Consider the following 19,110-nt stretch of genomic DNA (forward strand, 5'->3'; position numbering starts at 1 on the left):
AGATATGGGCAGCACTGCTGTCTTAATAATCCTTTAAGCATTTTATAATATTATATGTTCTTATTGTTTTAAAAAGTTAGTATAAATAAATATACAGTATGACTGAAGTTCAGCCATGTAATTCGATGTGGCGCAAGCTGATAGGTTCTTTGAACGTGTTATCTGTTAACCAGTCGGCTTGCTCTCATGTGACATGTTAAGCCAGTTGGCTTGTATGGTGTAAGCTGATTGGTCCTTTGACATGTTATCGGGTAACCAATCAACTTGTGTCTCTGTCTTTGTCTAACATTAAAATACCTCAGTTTCGCAGATAAGCAGGTTTCACTACAGCATTCTGCAAGGGTTTTTCTCTGAAACCCACCTCCATCCCAGCTTCACTTGTCTAGATCTGCTACGTGGGGATGTATGTATGCCTATTTGTGCAGCAGCATGTCCTACATGCCAGGGTCTCTGTTAGCCGGTAATTACCGGTTTTTGATCATTAAAATGTCGACAAATTCAAACATGGACAGATACAATGTCCGGTAAAAATATTAACATGAAGCGTCAGCAACCCCTTTTGTTGATGCCACAAATGCACAGTGTGACACCATCCCAATTATTACAGCGCTTCGATGACACAGAGGTTTAAATTTTCCCGAGTCCTAATTACATGACTCCAGTGGGTTTTATACCATACACTGACAAAAGCAGCCTGCGTTATTCCTGTCTCACCTGCCCGTAGTGAGAAGCTTCTCACTTCAGAATCACATTAAAACGGGCTTGTGTCTTCTAAAGGAGCATTTATGCTATGAAAAATTTGAGGAAAATAGTCATAAAAATTAAGAGTCAAGGAAATTACACAAGGTGTGAAATTATGTGACGATTTGGGCAATATGACCAAAATCTTACATAACGTATAAATAATTTTATCACGATAACGATATCACAGTATATTTTTTTTCTAAATCAATTAAAATTGGTTTATTTATTAAATAACCATCTTGTTATGCTTATTTTTGGATAATCAGTGAATGAAATACTTCCTCTAAATGTAAGATCTTCCCAAAACAATGGAACAAAGACAATAAGAAGGTACATAAGTACCTATATGGACAAAAGTATTGGGCCACACCTCTTAATCATTGAATTCAGGTGTTTCATTCAGTCCCATTGCCACAGGTGTATAAAATCAAGCACCTAGCCATGCAGTCTGCCTTTACAAACATTTGTGAAAGAATGGGTCGTTCTGTACTGAATTCGAGCGTGGTACTGTAATAGCATGCCACCGTTGCAACAAGTAAGTTCATGAAATTCCTTCCCTCCTAGATATTCCACGATCAACTGTAAGTGGTATTATTAATAAGTGGAAGCATTTAGGAACCACAGAAACTCAGTCACAAAGTGGCAGACCACGTAAAGTTACAGGGCAGGGTCGCCGAGTGCTGAGACGCATAGTGCGTAAAAGTCACCAACGCTCTGCTGACTCAATAACTGCAGAGTTCCAAACTTCCTCTGGCATTAGCATCAGCACAAAAACTGTGTGCCGGGAGCTTCATGGCATGGGTTTCCATGGTTGAACAGCTGTATGCAAGCCTTACATCACCAAGCACAATGCCAAGCACCGGATGGAGTGGTGTAAAGCATGCCACCACTGGACTCTGGAGCAGTGGAAACGTGTTCTGTGGAGTGACGAATCATGCTTCTCTATCTGGCAGTCTGATGAATGAGTCTGGGTTTGGTGAATGCCAGAAGAACGTTTCCTGCCTGACTGCATTGTGCCAACTGTAAAGTTTGGTGGAGGAGGGATAATGCTATGGGGTTGTTTTTCTGGGGTTGGCCTAGGCCCCTTAGTTCCACTGAAGGGAAATGTTAATGCCTCAGCTTACCAAGACATTTTGGAAAATTCTATGCTTCCAACTTTGTGGAAACAGTCTGGGGAAGGCCCTTTTCTGTTCCAGCATGACCCAGTGCACAAAGCAAGGACCATAAAGGCATGGTTGGATGAGTTTGGTGTGGAAGAACTTGACTGGCCCGCACAGAGCCCTGACCTCAACCCTATCGAACACCTTTGGGATGAACCAGAACAGAGATTGCGAGCCAGGCCCTCTCGTCCAACATCAGTGTCTGACCTCACAAATGCTCTTCTGGAAGAATGGGCAAAAATTACAACAGACACACTCCAAAATCTTGTAGAAAGCCTTCCCAGAAGAGTGGAAGCTGTTATGGCTGCAAAGGGATCCAATTCAATATTAATGCCTATGGATTTAGAATGGGATGTCATAAAAGCTCCTGTAGGTGTAATGTGTAGATGTCCCAATAATTTGACCATATAGTATATATAAAAGAAAAACTTTACACAGTATATCTGTGTAATTTCTCGTAGTAGCAAGTCTCCGTACTTGCTCTGCAGCAGCAGCATAGCAGATTTAGTCTGCAAAGACCAATATCCTAACAATATGTCAATGTCATACCCACATTAACATGCTAAATCTTTCAGAGAATTGACATGACTGAACTATGGTTTATAGTGAAATGTGTTGATTCTTTCTGAACTAATGACAAAACCAGTTTTAACTTGGTTCACTGGGCCAATGTGATTTTGTTAGACATAACAGGTTGATGAATACACATCCTCACACTTTTAACACACTTCTAAAGCTATTCATTAACAGTCAGTGCATGCAGCGGTGGTCATGAGACAGGGTCCCATTTGTCCCGTTAAATCTTCCAAGGTTATCTTGTTCATATAAGATCATCGTTAGTTCATATTTGGCCTCATATCGGAGTTTGTGTGATTCCTTCATAAAAAGTTCAAATCTACTTACAGTTGCTGCGGTGCAGCTGGGTCTTATTAGAGCAGATACTATAACAATGACAGTGATCTGTGTAATATCATAAATTATATCAAATCCAAAGTTTGTCCTGATCCGCTGATTCTGATGGAAATGTAAAAAAGGCCCAAATCTGCAATAATCTACTGGAAATGGGGTGTTTCAACCCCACAAACAGTGTTTTTACGAAGCACCCATTAAAAGTGTTTTTTCTCTGGGAATTGCTGGTGCCGAGCATTTGTTTGTAAACAGTAACTTCATATATGGGAAGCAATAATAGTCAATAAGCCTATTTATCTGGCTTTCCTAATTATGCATAATTATACGGTTAGCTGTTTAATTATTTTATTATTGAATTTAGCATTATTGTTTCCTGTCAGAATAGACCTGGGACCCATTTTTGTTGTGACCCATCAGTTGAGAATCCCTGATATAGACAATATGATAATAGCGTCCACTATAAGAATAACTCACCTTAATACTGTTCTTAAAAATATATCCAGGTAGGGAGAACCCTTTTTTCCTGTCTATTGGTTCACTGAAGATGACAATCTGCTCAAAGAGGAAGACCCGCCTCTCTTTAGCACGAGAAAGGAAGCTGTTGTCCTGTTCTGTTACTGTGAATGTGTCTTGCTGGAGTAGTTTTCCCTGTGCTGTGATCTTCCCCTGATGAGAGAGAGAGAGATGCTTAGAGCTGCTCATAGTATTTCCACAGACCAACAGCTTTAAACCAAAGCCTATGTCTGGCGCCATACCTCAAAGCCTTGCAGCCGACCCACGTTCATCATGTCATTGCAGCGCTTAGGAACAAAACACATCACCTCCACTGCTTTCTGTTCCAGAGAGAATGAAAGAGAGATATACAAATGTAGATATTAGAAAAGAGAGAGCCCAATATGTGGAAAATTACCTCAATCCCTTGATTACGTTGACACAAAATGGAGAAAAGAAAACACATGTTAGCAAGGTTACAAAATCACGGCATGTTCTTTGGTGGTATCATGCATTTCTGGTCTAGAGTAATACATAGAACGTCTATATAATTACAGTGTCTGAGTTACATGATTTATACCTCCAGCTCTTCAGTGTCCATCCCAGCCTTTGTGTAGTACTTCAGGAAATCCTGTCACGAGACACACAGCATGAGTTCTAAAATGTTCTATTTCTGTATCAGGGTACACACTGCGCCTTTAAAGTTATGTGGCTAAATTGACAATATACTGCAAAAGTGTGGCTGCGGACATCATGTTTTTGATATTGCCTGAACTTAAAAAAAAATAATCAAAATGCATATCTCCAACAATGTTTTTGTTTATAATATCTGGAATTGGTTGGACACTTACTGTAGAATCATCCACATGGGCACAAGAATGTGAGTGTATTAGTGTTTGTGTATTACTTTGTGTTGCTCTCAGATTCACCTTCAGCAGCAGCTGGTATTTCATGATCCTCTGTACGGGTTTGATGAGCAGGTCATTCAGCTGCAGCCTGTGACCCAGCTGCTGTTTCAGCTCCTACACCCACACACAAACAAATATTCCAGACATGACTGACTTATTTCTTTATTCAGTAGATAAATAGAAAAAGGGCTATGTTTGGAATTGCACACTATCATACTAGTACTATTTTCGCAATATGAAGTATGTAGTATGTATACTGTGCATAGAATATGCAATGCACACTGCAGGATCTCAGTATACAGTGTACTTGACTTACATTTCCATTTCTAGTTTGACAGATGAGCCAGATTCAATATCAACTGCAATTTTAACATATTTTCTTGACTTATTATTTCATCAAATTTTTACACAAAATTGGATTTAAAATTGCAAAACTGTTTTTATTTTCAAAATGATAACTGGACAGCATTCACTGAATTTCACATGCAATGTAATGAGATCCTATGACAGCAATCAGTGCATGTTGCGTACTGTTTCACTACAAAAAAATAATAATAAAGTACTATGCTAAATTAAGTATAATGCACAACATACAGTAAGAGGTACACTAGTTTTCCATTTCAAACATGGCCAAACACTCTATGTGATCTATTATCCCATAAAGCCCTGCAAAATTCATCTACAACTAAGTAGTTGGGTATCAAACCTTTAAATGTTTTGGCACAGCATAAAGAAGAATCCATTAAGTGTAACATTATTCAATCAAGCATCTCTTTGTTTTGTCTGTTCCAAGAATGAATAGTGCAGTCAGGGTCTTTCTGTCCACTGAGTGATTATGACACACATAAAGTGCAAATGGATAGAGATAAAGAGTGGTTGCAATGAGATATCTACACAGATGGGACTGTTCGGTCAATGCATTCCCTCGCGCTTGACCTGTAGCTCTACTGCACTAGAGCATGTGTGCATGTGCTTTTGCGTATGTGCCTGCACTTGACATGCCCTTACCTCAAAGTAGGTCTCAATGTATTCTGACACGATGTGCTCAGACTTAGGTTTGTTCTGGCAATAAACCACATACATGTGAAGCCTTCTTTCCTGCAGTTTGAGCAACAGAACATTTTTGAACATATATTCATTGCAGTACAAACAGCTGAGAAATCAGAAACAATTCAGAAATCACTGTAGTATCTAAATGATTTCCAATGGGAAGAAACAGAAATAGGTTGAATCTCTCTCTCTCTCTCTCTCTCTCTCTCTCTCTCTCTCTCTCTATATCATCACACACACACACACACACACACACACGTTAGGTTTTCATGTTTTATGAGGACATGGTTTTTATACTGTACAAACTTTATATTCTATCCCCTAACTCTAACCCTATTCCTAAACCTAACCCTCACAGAAAAATTTCTGCATTTTTAAATTTTCATAAAACATAATTTAGTATGATTTATAAGCTGTTTTCCTCATGGGGACCGACCAATTGTCCCCACAACATCAAACATTTCAGGTTTTACTATTCTTGTGGGGATATTTGGTCCCCACAACGTAGAGAATACCTGGACAGACACACACACACACACACACACAATCACCCCAAATTAAATGGATAAAATAAGAAAAAATATTTTTTTTATAAATTGTAACCTAGAGAATTTTTTTGTCTTTTCTTTTCTTTTATGGCAATTATAACTATATTACGACAATGTTTTAGTGCCATGTTACAAAAAAAAAATCTATGATTTCGAGAATAAAGTTGTAATATTTTGAGAATAAAGTAAAAATTAAGAGAATAAATTCGTAGCATTATGAGATTAAAGTCATAATATTTTGAGGCACAAAAACGCTGTCATACCATATTGTGTCTGGAAGCTTAAAAAATATATATATTTTTTTTTAAATATATTTTTGTATTATTTAAATGATCATAAACTAAAAGAAGCACAACAAATACTTCCAGATGTATGAATACTTTAAAAGTTAAATTATATATATATATATTTACAGTAATGAGAATGAGATTTTTCTTTTTTTTTTTATGGTAATGACAATTAGAAAATTGCTCACTTTTCATGAAAATAATGTCACAAAGGAAAAAAACCATAACGGTCTAAAAAAATATATCAATAGGTTTATTTTCTTTAAGCAAAATATAAATTATGATTTTTTTCTTATGATTTTGGGGTGAAATATGACCCGTCATATTCTTGACAGGTTTGAGATTTACCATATATTATCAACAGTGATATCACTGAAATACACAGAAGATCTTTTTTAGAGAAAACTTAGTAATTGCAGACATAAAAATTGGTCATATCATGACAAGTATTCAATGGGTGATATCATTCTTTCATCACTTTGAACGTAAATGCAAGAGACAGTGAGATGGATTTCATTACAGAAATGTGTTATGACAACGAGGTGATGCAATGGAAACTCTTAAGCTGCTGTATGTCTTTAAATTAGATTATAAATTTGAAATTGACTCTCTCTTGAGTATTTGACAGCATAGAGAGAGATTGCATAACACTGATGGAGGAGTGAGAGCAGAAGGTCATGTATAATTCAGACCAATTATACTGAAAGTAATCAGAGCCCAATTCTCTCTCACTGCATTCAGGTATCAGGAGCATACACCTGGACATCACTAAACACACAAACACACTCATACACACTGACTGAGCTGCCTGGAGACAGCACAATTGAGTGGACATGCTGGGCAAAAATGCTGGGCAAAATTTAGAATTTAAGAATCGGCTCCCTTTCAATTCATGAGTTGGAATTTGATTTGAATTGGCCACGCCCAACAATATGTTGAATTGAATAACAGGAAGTGGAATTTACATTTGCAGCTCTAAGAATTTCAACACAATCACACGACTGAGGAGTTTCATTAGACCATCTCACGTTTTGCGATAAAACATACACTACCCTTCAGAACTTTGGAAACATTATGAAATTTTATGTGTGTAAAAGTTAATGGTAATTTTATTCACAGGGAATGCTTTAAATTGATGAAGAATTATTCCACTTGCAGCAATGACACCTTAGGCATTCTAGCAGTCAGTTTATTCTAGATCTTCATGTAAATGTTAATCTTTTGCTTTCTACAGCTCTTCCTAAAGATGTAATTGGCATGTAGGGCACTTCTCATGGATTTTCCAAACAAGCTTTCTAATAACAGCCTCAAACTTTCATTCATCCATCATCAATTACCACTCAGTCTTTTAAGTTTTTTTGCACATTCTACTATTTTCTTCTCAGTTTCAGATGTGGCTTCTTTTTTTTTTTTTTTTTAAAGTCTGCCTAAAATGCCAACATCCCAGAGTCTTCTCTTCACTGTTGCAGATGAAACTGGTGTTTTGCACTGACTGTTCAGTGATGTTGCCAGTTTGTGACCTGTGAGGGGTCTGATTCTCAAACTAGAGACTCTGATTTAGTTATCCTTCGTTAAGTAGCACAACTGTTTTCAACCGTAAAAAAAAAAAAAAGAAAAAAAGAAAAAGAAAAAATGTTTCTTGAGTAAGAAATAGCATATTAGAATAATTTCTCAAGTATTACACAACACATTATTTTCTTAGTAGACTGGAGTAATGACTGCTGAAAATAGGTCTTTGACATCATGGGTAGTCTTTTTTCAAAGTTATTTCAAGCAGTTATAATAATTTGCAGTATTATGAATGTTTAAAGCAGCGTTTTTGCTTAGTTTAATGCATCCAAGGTGAAGAGAACCATCAGTTTCTTTCAAGAAAAAAAAAATATGTTTTCAAACTTTGAAGAGTAAAATATATATTTTGACTAATTGTGCCTATTTATTCCATTTTGAAGACTTTTGGCAAAATACAAAAATGAAGTGTTAATCCTCCATGTTCCAAAAAATTAATTTATGAAATATAATGAAATGTGTATAAATTAAATAAACATTTCTATACTTGTCATTTCAAACATTGATTATTAATATCTTCTAACTTCTAGACTGCTCTTCTAAACTACACTTATAGCAGTTATATGAATTGCATTCCGTATTAATTGTACTTAATTTAACTTAAATTTGAATCAAGATTCTGCATTCTATTTTCCATGTCAATTCAAATTACATTTAATTATGGAATAGAATTGTAATTTAAAAGGAATTCTCAAAACAAACATCACTGCCTTATAAGACTGTGTTTAAAACCAGCTGAAGGATTTTGCAATCCAACATCTTTAAATATCTAAGTTATGCATCAATTACTGGAAGCTGGAGAGGCCTAACATAACTTCAGTGGCTCATAACTTTGTTATGTATGAGTTAAGAGAGGGGTGAGAGCATGAGATGAAGAAAGTAAGAGAGAGGGGGACAGGTTTTGTTTATTAAAGGGAAAAAGAAAGAGCCCTGACTCACTCTGTTTCTCATTATCAAATGATTTCCCCCTATGCTTGTTTTCACAGTTTAGACACAACCTTTAGATTTTTGTAATACGTTTCTTTATTCCCCTCAAGTCTTTTTAAGTCATTACCCAAAGGGCTCCGACTCATAAAACAGTAGAAAGGGCAAATACTGGCAGACGCCAGTTCATACTGTAACTCTGGGCTTTTCGTTTGAATAAAACTCTTTGATTCACCACCAAAACTTTTATCAGAGCATGTGGCAGCTTTTAACAAATTACTGCCACTATTAACTTCCACAACTGTAAATCTGCAAATTTTAAGCTTGGATAAGAGAAAGTATTGTAATACAAAAAATTACACACTTCAACTTTAACATGTACATCTAAGGCCGCTGAACGATTTCCCTGCATCTGAAATCACGTACTGTCACATTATGCACTGTATATGATGAAGGACGTACTTCTCAGCTGGTAAAAAGTACGTTAGGTATGCATACGAGTAGTATAAAAAGATTTCGGGCATACTTCATCTGGGGATGTGGGTATTGACTGGTGACCCGAATATATGACATAATAACAGCAACTGGAAAATAACTGGTGTTTAAACGTGACGTCTCCTCAGCTCCTTGGAATCTCACTGGAAATAGTTAGCCATCCGGGTATTTCTCCCTTACTGTTTTATGAATACTAAGGATTCGGACATACTACTCCATTGGCATACTGTTTTTGGCATGCTATAGTAGGGAAGTATGGATATTCGGAAGCAGCAACTGTGTTTTTTGTTCTGGAAGAATTGTTTAGGTATGTATGTCCATAGTGTGGGGTTGAACTCCAGAAATAGACTCGGTGTGTAAAGTAGCCATGTTGTCAAAGGACCTGGCCATGCTTGTTATTCCTCCACTTTTTTTCACATCTGTTTTTCTCTTGTACTTCCTGACCGTACTGGGCCTTATGGAGGTAAGCCAATGAACACACAAGCAAACACACACACCCTCACACATGGGCAGTATCAGTAACAGGGGGTCTGAGGGGGGCCAGAAATAGAGCGGGATACTGTGAGGATAAATGGGGTGTTAGAACAGTGCACGTTAAAAGCCTCTCTGTGTTGTCTCAGCAGAAGTGCGAGAAGTTCTGTTCAACCTTAGTAGACACAGACAGGGTGTAGAGAGACCAACAGACAAGAAAGAAAGTGATGGACGGACTTACATGTTTGATAAAAAGTTGGGCCAGTCGCTCAGGCTCAGTCACGCATTTCTCCAGCTCACCCAGGAAATAACTGAGATCAGAAAAAAGGGGTTGTCAGACACAGTACACCAGTAGTCATCAGACACCAGTCAGTCATACATGCTGTACACAGAGTACACAGATTTCAACATACTGTAAGCACTTCTCACTCAGATACAGTGTAAGATCATTTGTTTTTACAGAAAGAATGTTATGAGGCCAGAGTTTTATGTGTAAATAAAGAGCTGAGGACAGAGTCTAAAATGTATTTCAGAAACGGTGTTGTACTGGCCCTTAGTCAGGGTAGATGACACATTTAATTTTAATTGTAATGATTTTAGTCATTTTTAATTTCTTATAATTTCTTTTATGTTTGTATGTTTGGAAAATGACTAGTTTAAGTTAAATGTTTTTTAAACCTGTATGACTTTCTTTTTTCCAAGAAAATAAAAAGGAAAAAGAAAGTGATGTTTGGCAGAATGTTAGTCTCTGTCACCATTCACTTTAATTTCATTTTCAGTATGTAAAAAGAAGCAGTAAAAGTGAATGGTGACTGAGGCTAACATTCTGTCTAACATATTAATGTTTTATTGACTTGATGATCAACACCAAGGTGCACAACATTACAACCCATTGAACGGACTGTATTTCTATTCTTGTATTTCATTTCTCAGATTAAATATGCTGTGCACCCAGACTAAGGTCCACATATTTAAAGTATTTTCAAATTCAGTGCCTCACTCATACACACGAACACACACACAGCGATAAACACACTCTTTATGCCAGTCGTAGATCTGATGAATATTCCCAAACACTATTTTGTCTTTTCCCTTCATGTCTTCTGGAACTCCTTTAGCATTCATAGTGGCCATGTAACCCTGCAAGAAATAGAACACGATGAACCTCCATAGCACATGACCTATTAGAGCACTCAATTCTAATTAAACTACAGCATTTCATCTGTAACAATAAAGCAGCACTTTAAAAAATGTAGATCATCTTTCTCTATTCCAGATATTCTTAATCCTGCCATCATTATTTTGATTTATAATGTGATCAGTATTATAGATGAGATTAATTCAGGTCACCTGATACATCAAATCTAATTCTACAGTGATTAAATGCTCTCAAATAAAGTCTAATTGTTCTAAGATTACAGGAAATTGATACAATTCCATAACAGCACTGATCCATCTGTGATTCACTAATAGATATTTTCAAAGCCACTGCACCCCATTAATTTCCTGTTTCATAAAGTTATTCCCAGTAATGTAACTGCCATGTCACTCACCTCCACAATAAGTCCTAGATCAGCTACATAAAGCTTCTCTGTCTCTATAAGTTCCTTGAGAACGTACCTAAGGAGAGAAGAGAGAGGTCAGCATTGGTTTTATCACATCATTTGTCACTGTAACAATTAGGGATGTGCTCGCCATTATCTGTGTCTGTATCTGAATCTGTTGCAATGGCAAAATTATCTGTATTTGTAAAGTGCATCAAAACTGAATGATTAACTTATTCATTTACAAAACTTATTGTTTCCATATAGCAAATATGCCTTGAATAATTCATTCAGATTAATTGTTTAGGCCAAAAGTATTGTGAATTTTTGTTATTAGTTTTGAAGTCATTATTCATGCTTTTCCAAGTAGTGTATTTGGTTTTGGGCACATATCTAATAACAATATTGACAGCTTAAAACATGTGGCGAGTATTTAATATATTAATGTCATTTAAGCAAAGTTCTGACTGAAGCAGCATTTTAATATTCTGGGAACTATTTTTGGACAAGATGAAGGGCCTTTTTACAGAAAATAGTAATGATGGCACGACTGTTCTAAGCAATATCAAACAATTAATGTGCGGTTGTGCTGAATATCAGCACAGATGTGATTCGGACATAATTCATTGAATTAATTGAATAGCGCAATAAGTTAATACTGTGTAACTTTTAAAAATGTATAACTTTAATAACTTATAATACAATTTTAGACATCATATAGCCACTTATTTTGTCTATTTTTGCTCTGCTAATGAAAATAGTTCTGAAAGAACCTAAAGCAGAACTGTGAAGCATCCCAGTGAACACCTGAAATGCCGCTTGTGCAATCGGATAAGAGGACTGGAACTAATTGTTGTATACCGGTGAACATCTATCTGCTCTGTTAAATATTCTAATTTAAATCTTAAAAAACACACACACAAAAAAACAGTAATATCACATTAAAATTCGAGCATTAAAAATCTTAAACAAGCAGTTCTTTAATGTTACATAAGTGATCTAAAATAAGCATTTCCTTAATGTTACATAAAGGATTAAACTAGGAATGGCATGGTCTCATAGGTTTCACACACACATGCTTTTTTCTAAGGCACTCCTACGATCCTCTTCACTATCTATGGTGGCTGATGATTGGCTGGAATTGTCATCCATCAACATGGAGCCATCATCATCAGCCTGTAGGCTGGTGCACTGGGTGATCTGCGAACACAGAGGGGATAAGTGTGAATAAGAGATGAGACATATTGCTGAAATGCTATTCACTCTGGGGATGGCTGCAGGGAGAGAGAAAATAATAGAGCAGGGAGGGCAAGCAAGATAGTGGAGTGTGAAGATATGAGCTGTTGTAATAGCTCAGGTTTCCAAGGTGACAGGAAAGGAGCATGCTGGATCTGTTGGTGACAGTGACTGAATAATAACAGGAATTCAGTGCTTACCAATAATCATGACACCATCACTGAGGCAGAGTAGATGATCTATGCATGTCAATGCTAAATGACCCCATAAAGTTGTCACATTCTCACAGAAAATCATGTCAAATTGCTTTGGTTGAAATGAGCTATTGTTTTTGGTGCGGATAGATGTTCATACATTCCAGCATTGTCATGCATTGCTTTAAGACGGAAAGAGGAAGTTTGAAGATGTCCTGTTTTTGTTAGTGTTTGTTAACCTCATCAGATGTAAAACTAGGACAGAAACTACCAGCCTGATCTCAGGAAAATTACCTGACTGTGGCGACATTTTTGCAAAGTGACATTACGTGGTTCATGACACGTATCACGGCAGTTTTAAGGTTAAATGTCCACTGTGTGGCGCAAAAAATGAGTTAAATGCTCTCCCAAACAGATGAGTTTTTTCAGGTTAATGCTCTATCAAGTTTTAAATCAACAAAACCTACCTCCCAACCATAAATCTTAAACCTAAACCTCACTTTGTGGTGCTTCTATGACATTTTCGGCTCACGTGTCGAGTTGCGTGCTCATCAGGACCCATACCCTGGTCCTTTAAATCACAAGTGCAATGCTCTTATCAGTTGAACTACCATGTAATTTAATTGCACTTAAACAAGCTTGTAAATGTAGTTTATGTAATTCAAATGTTAAAATGAATTCCCTTACAAGTCATGCACTTTAGTAAAAGTGTTTTGATGTCATAAGATAGCATTGTGTGAGAAACAGAGCGAAAAGTACGTTTTTATGAACTGATAATAACTGATAACTGAAAAATACCTTAAACGGTGCCTTTTTTTCTGAGAGTGTATGGACAAAATTAATGGAATCGGTAAGGGCAAAGGCCACAACTACTGCAAAGAGACACACAGCCACTTGCTGTTGTTTTTGCTAAAAATCCTGCTGTGTGTCTACGTATATGAGCTTCATTAGACATATTCTCCTTTTGTTAGTTTAAAAAACAACTCTACAAATGAACAAAAAAAAAAGCTGTTAAGAACATGTCCAGGTCTTATATCACCCCAAAATCAAAGGAAAAAAGTAGAAAGAAGGAATTATATTGACTTATGAATATGAAGCCTATTTAAGATCATTACTATTTTCTGCATTGTGACATTATTTTCATGACAATTAAGCCCCCCAAAATTCTCACTACTGCAAAAAAAAATCTCAAGTATTTGTTATACTGCCTTTTATTTATGCTGATTAAAAAAATACTGTAACAATGATTTTTGTTTTTAAATCTAATGAGAATCTTTATGAAGAATGGGAATTACAAAAAATCAAGTAAGCATTATGTAAATAGCATTTACCCTTTAATGTATGGGAATTTCACCAAACACTCTTACATATTTGGGTCTTTAGAGACTCTGCATTTTCACAAATGGATCTACAAAATGCCCAGATAGTATCAAATTTTGAAAATATTTTTAAGACAGTTGGAAAATAACAGAATAAAATATATTTTGATATATTTTGATGTTTTATTTTTCATAGAAATCTCATTTCAGAGAAAATGCAACAAATCAGGAAAATTCTAGAACAGGATTCATTACTTTCACATTGAAATTTCCTGAGACACAATTGGCTGTCAAAAACATATTCAGCTATACATAACACATAAGATACACATAAGCTACATATAAGTTACATATAAGTATTTTCTCAGGCACTTTTTGAGTCTAAATAGAAGCACAACATAATTTCAGTAGTACACCCAAATGACAATAGTCATATCATACTGTTCATGTGTTGTACTTGCTATAGTTTACGTCCATGTTGTTTCTTCATGAAATAGCAATGTCAAATGTAAATCAAGTCAATCACTGAAACAACAGTGCCACCTTGAGTAAGAAATACTGAAATGTGTTCACCATTGTTGTTGGTGTCAAATTTCACCAATTTCATTGTTGCACAGAAAATCAACTTGATTTTATTTGTATGAATATAGTACTCAACCCTCTTATAATAAAACAAATAAATATACCCTGTAATAGTTAACTTATATACAGTAGATATCAAATAATTTTGGCAATTTTTGACACTTTTGTGTGTGTGTGTGTGTGTGTGTGTGTGTGTGTGTGTGTGTGTGTGTGTGTGTGTGTGTGTGTGTGCGTGTTAAGCTATTTATAAGAGAGAGACTGAGGAATACTAAAGAGGTGTGGGCACTACTACAAAAAATGGATGAGGTACAAGGGGTGGAATGAGGTCCCGGGTCACTAAAGATGTGTTTAAGGGTAAAATAACATTAAGTAAAAGTCCAGAAGCAGTATGGTAATGAGAATACATGGGAAATATTATCATGACAATAATGACACAATACAAAACATCTAAATGGTCCTAAAAAAAAAAGGCTTAATTTTCTTTGTGCAAAATATAACTTATTTTTCTTTTCATTCTGGGGTAAAATGTGACCAGGACACATTTGTCAGGGTCACCCATGCACTCTCCTTCCACTTTATACATCACATATCCTCATCAAACACAGGCTACAATAGCAAGGATTAATACTCTCAAACCTTGTGATGGATAGCAAGTCTTCTCCATCAATCCGGCTATCGCTTTCTTTCAGATTATTTATTGAAGCTTTACAAACACTTCCTTTGCTTATGTGGACCCTGTGTTATTGCATTCTGTGTGTGTGGGAGAGAGATGTGATACATTCTATGTAGAATTATGTGGTTTACAATCAGCGGAGGTTCCATGAAGTAATTTGAAAATATTCTGATTAAATGTCGAACAATGTTTAATTCCACGCTGTTGTAATGGTGTAAACGACCTTGAGAACTTGTGTTTATATATGTTATGTGTGTATATAGTGTTGTATTGCTCCATGCTGTGTTGTAATTCAGTGTAGTGTTAAGGGACCAAAATGAATATTCAGTGGGCAACAAATGTAAATAAAAAGTGGATGTTGTGAATATGAAGTTGTAAGAATGATATGATATGATATATACGTGATCAAATTTAAATCACACTTTTTACTAAAGAAAATGTCTTTTGCATATTGTAAAAAATGTACTATAAGTTTATCTGGGATAATTTGTATTTGTTTCTTCAAAATTCCATGTGGAAACACATGTAAAATATTCCTAACATGAAGCCACCCAGACGTAAATATATGGAACAAAATCACAATGGGCCTCGATGCTTCTGCGACAGGTGAAGTTTAACAGAGGCAAAGATTAATTTAATATATTATGTGATGCTGCAAAAATTATCCTCATTGTTTGAGATATTCAAGGAAAAAAACAGCCAAATAATTCCATTGTAATAGGGACAAAAATATTTGTATTAAAAATAATGCAAAATACAGTTTCATGGTCAGTATGAACTATTTATGTTCGGTCAATATTCACATTTCACCCGCCATTGGCCAGTGTGGCAAAAAGTTAATTTTGGACCGTGGCTGAGCCTCAAATTTTGCCAATGTGTGCCGTCATGCCTGTCTGAGTGTTATATTACACTGTTGTGATGTTTTGTGGTGCAGGGCAGTGTTTGTGTGTTTTGGAGCAGAGTGAGCACTCCTGCCTGGCTTGCAGGTCTGCTCAGATTATTTCCAGATGTGCTTTGGCACAAATCCGCAGGAGAGCTCCCTCTCTTTCACTTTCACTTCTTTTTTATCTGCACGTTTTTTTTTTGTTTTTGTTTTTTTTCTTTCACCCATAAGCACGGTGTCTTTGCTTGGAACTTTAATAAAAATCTGAGATCATGCTGGTTACTTTTCTCTACAGGAAATTATGTTAAAGATAGCTAGAGCAGGGGGAGGTAATCAAACCCCTTTTTATATTTGGTATGAAAGAACTTGCACTACGGTTATATCATCTGTGGTTCCTCGCTCAAACTGCCGTGTCAGATCTCCATTTGTGAGGGGAATAAAACTAAACAGCCAGTTTGAGAAACATGTGCTGCGTTCCTCTGGCCGAGAAACAGGGGGGATTGGAGGAGTGCTCACATATTCATTCAGGAATTTTCCATTAGCCAACAAATAATAAACTTGCACTGGATCCACACAGCAAGTCTCTCTCTGTCAGGTACAAAGTGAGGTGTCAGTGCACTGACTCAGAGACAGAGGCATGTCCACAATGTAAACTACAGCTCAGTCTCTCCATGAATAGAGACGGGAAGTCACAGAGTACTGCATAACACTGATATATTAACAAGAGGCCAACCATTAAGTAACTGACCCTAATATGCCTGTATATTACAAATATATATATACAGTGCATCCGGAAAGTATTCACAGCGCTTAACTTTTTCCACATTTTGTTATGTTACAGCCTTATTCCAAAATGGATTAAATTCATTATTTTCCTCAATTCTACAAAAAATACCCCATAATAACAACGTGAAAGAAGTTTGTTTGAAATCTTTGCAAATGTATTTAAAAAAAAAAACAAAAAAACAACATGTACAAGTATTCACAGCCTTTGCTCAATACTTTGTTGAAGCACCTTTGGCACCAATTACAGCCTCAAGTCTTTTTGAGTATGATGCTACAAGCTTGGCACACCCATTTTTGGGCAGTTTCTCCCATTCTTCTTTGCAGGACCTCTCAAGCTCCATCAGGTTGGATGGGGAGCGTCGGTGCACAGCCATTTTCAGATCTCTCCAGAGAAGTTCAATCGGGTTCAAGTCTGGGCTCTGGCTGGGCCACTCAGGGACATTCACAGAGTTGTCCCGTAGCCACTCTTTTGTTATCTTGGCTGTGTGCTTAGGGTCGTTGTCCTGTTGGAAGATGAACCTTCACCCCAGTCTGAGGTCCAGAGTGCTCTGGAGCATGTTTTCATCAAGGATGTCTCTGTACATTGCTGCATTCATCTTTCCCTTGATCCTGACTAGTCTCCCAGTTCCTGCTGCTGAAAAACATCCCCACAGCATGATGCTGCCACCACCATGCTTCACTGTAGGGATGGTATTGGCCAGGTGATGAGCAGTGCCTGGTTTCCTCCATACATGATGCTTGCCATTCAGGCCAAAGAGTTCAATCTTTGTTTCTCATGGTCTGAGAGTCCTTCAGGTGCCTTTTGGCAAACTCCAGGCAGGCTGTCATGTGCCATTTACAGAGGAGTGGCTTCCGTCTGGCCACTCTACCATACAGGCCTGATTGGTGGAGTGCTGCAGAGATGGTTGTTCTTCTGGAAGTTTCTCGTCTCTCCACAGAGAAACGCTGGAGCTCTGTCAGAGTGACCATCGGGTTCTTGGTCACCTCCCTGACTAAGGCCCTTCTCCCCTGATTGCTCAGTTTGGCCGGCGGCCAGCTCTAGGAAGAGTCCTGGTGGTTCCAAACTTCTTCCATTTACGGATGATGGAGGCCACTGTGCTCATTGGGACCTTCAATGCTGCAGACATTTTTCTGTACCCTTCCCCAGATCTGTGCCTCGAATACAATCCTGTCTCGGAGGTCTACAGACAATTCCTTGGACTTCATGGCTTGGTTTGTGCTCTGACATACACTGTTAACTGTGGGACCTTATATAGACAGGTGTGTGCCTTTCCAAATCATGTCCAATCAACAGAATTTACCACAGGTGGACTCCAATCAAGTTGTAGAAATATCTCAAGGATGATCAGTGGAAACAGGATGCACCTGAGCTCAATTTTGAGTGTCATGGCAAAGGCTATGAATACTTATGTACATGTGATTTTTTTTTTTTCGTTTTTTATTTTTAATAAATTTGCAAAGATTTCAAACAAACTTCTTTCATGTTGTCATTATAGGATATTGTTTGTAGAATTTTGAGGAAAATAATGAATTGAATCCATTTTGGAATAAGGCTGTAACATAACAAAATGTGGAAAAAGTGAAGCGCTGTGAATACTTTCCGGATGCACTGTATATATATATATACAAGTTTGTCATGTGTATTTTGTTGATTCATGTCTTTTATTTTGAAAAGTTTATTTCCTGTTCCCTTGTCATGTGATTTCATGTTTTCCCTCCATGTTCATGTGTCATGTTTTCATTGGTTTATTGTTTAATTATCTCGTTAGAGTTCTGTTTGTTCATCGGTTTATGTTCTCCCATGGCTTGTATTTAAGCCCTCATGTTTTCCATTGTCCTTTGTCAAGTATTGAATGAATGTGAATTTTGATGTAAGGTTGGTTCAAGTCAAGTCTCGCGTATAATCAAGTCTCGCGTATAGTCAAGTCAAAAGTCCATGTTTTTTTTTAGTTAGGGTTTTTGGATTACTGCACTGTCAATAAGCTGCACTTGGGTTCTCTCTACACTTCGTCATCGTCATCATTGCCCGCACTGTTACAAAGTTTCTCTTTTTCTAGGAAAAATACTTTTTTTTTATTTTTTTATCTGGAATCTTTTATAACCATTCAACAAGATCAATTCATCTGAGAAAAAAATACATAAGATATTAATTTCATGTATCTTAAATGTGTGGTCATTTTGTCTTCTGTTGCTAGATTTTGTTAGGCCACAAAACTCGCCAAATATTTTAAGGATAGAGAGAATTATTTTTTTTTCTGGAAAATATAACAAAGTCACTGATAACAAATAGGATTTTTGCAGTGTAGTCTAGAATCCGGTATATATTTAACAAACAACCA

General features: G+C 36.7%; 1 protein-coding gene across 2 annotated transcripts in view; it reads right to left on the minus strand.

The window, feature by feature from the left end:
- The window catches only part of LOC127420203 (rho guanine nucleotide exchange factor 25-like), a 159,363-nt gene that overhangs the window by 12,315 nt on the left and 127,938 nt on the right, over positions 1-19,110 (minus strand). For both annotated transcript variants that reach the window (XM_051662256.1, XM_051662257.1), the window contains 9 exons: positions 12,174-12,298; positions 11,108-11,174; positions 10,591-10,694; positions 9,796-9,865; positions 5,222-5,311; positions 4,235-4,327; positions 3,886-3,936; positions 3,569-3,646; positions 3,288-3,479 (listed from right to left, as the gene is read on the minus strand). In XM_051662256.1, the coding sequence (XP_051518216.1) occupies positions 3,288-3,479; positions 3,569-3,646; positions 3,886-3,936; positions 4,235-4,327; positions 5,222-5,311; positions 9,796-9,865; positions 10,591-10,694; positions 11,108-11,174; positions 12,174-12,298 (870 nt within the window). The remainder of the gene's footprint in view (positions 1-3,287; positions 3,480-3,568; positions 3,647-3,885; positions 3,937-4,234; positions 4,328-5,221; positions 5,312-9,795; positions 9,866-10,590; positions 10,695-11,107; positions 11,175-12,173; positions 12,299-19,110) is intronic.

Source organism: Myxocyprinus asiaticus, chromosome 29, assembly GCF_019703515.2.
Source record: "Myxocyprinus asiaticus isolate MX2 ecotype Aquarium Trade chromosome 29, UBuf_Myxa_2, whole genome shotgun sequence".
In the NCBI taxonomy this organism is placed as follows: Eukaryota; Metazoa; Chordata; class Actinopteri; order Cypriniformes; family Catostomidae; genus Myxocyprinus; species Myxocyprinus asiaticus.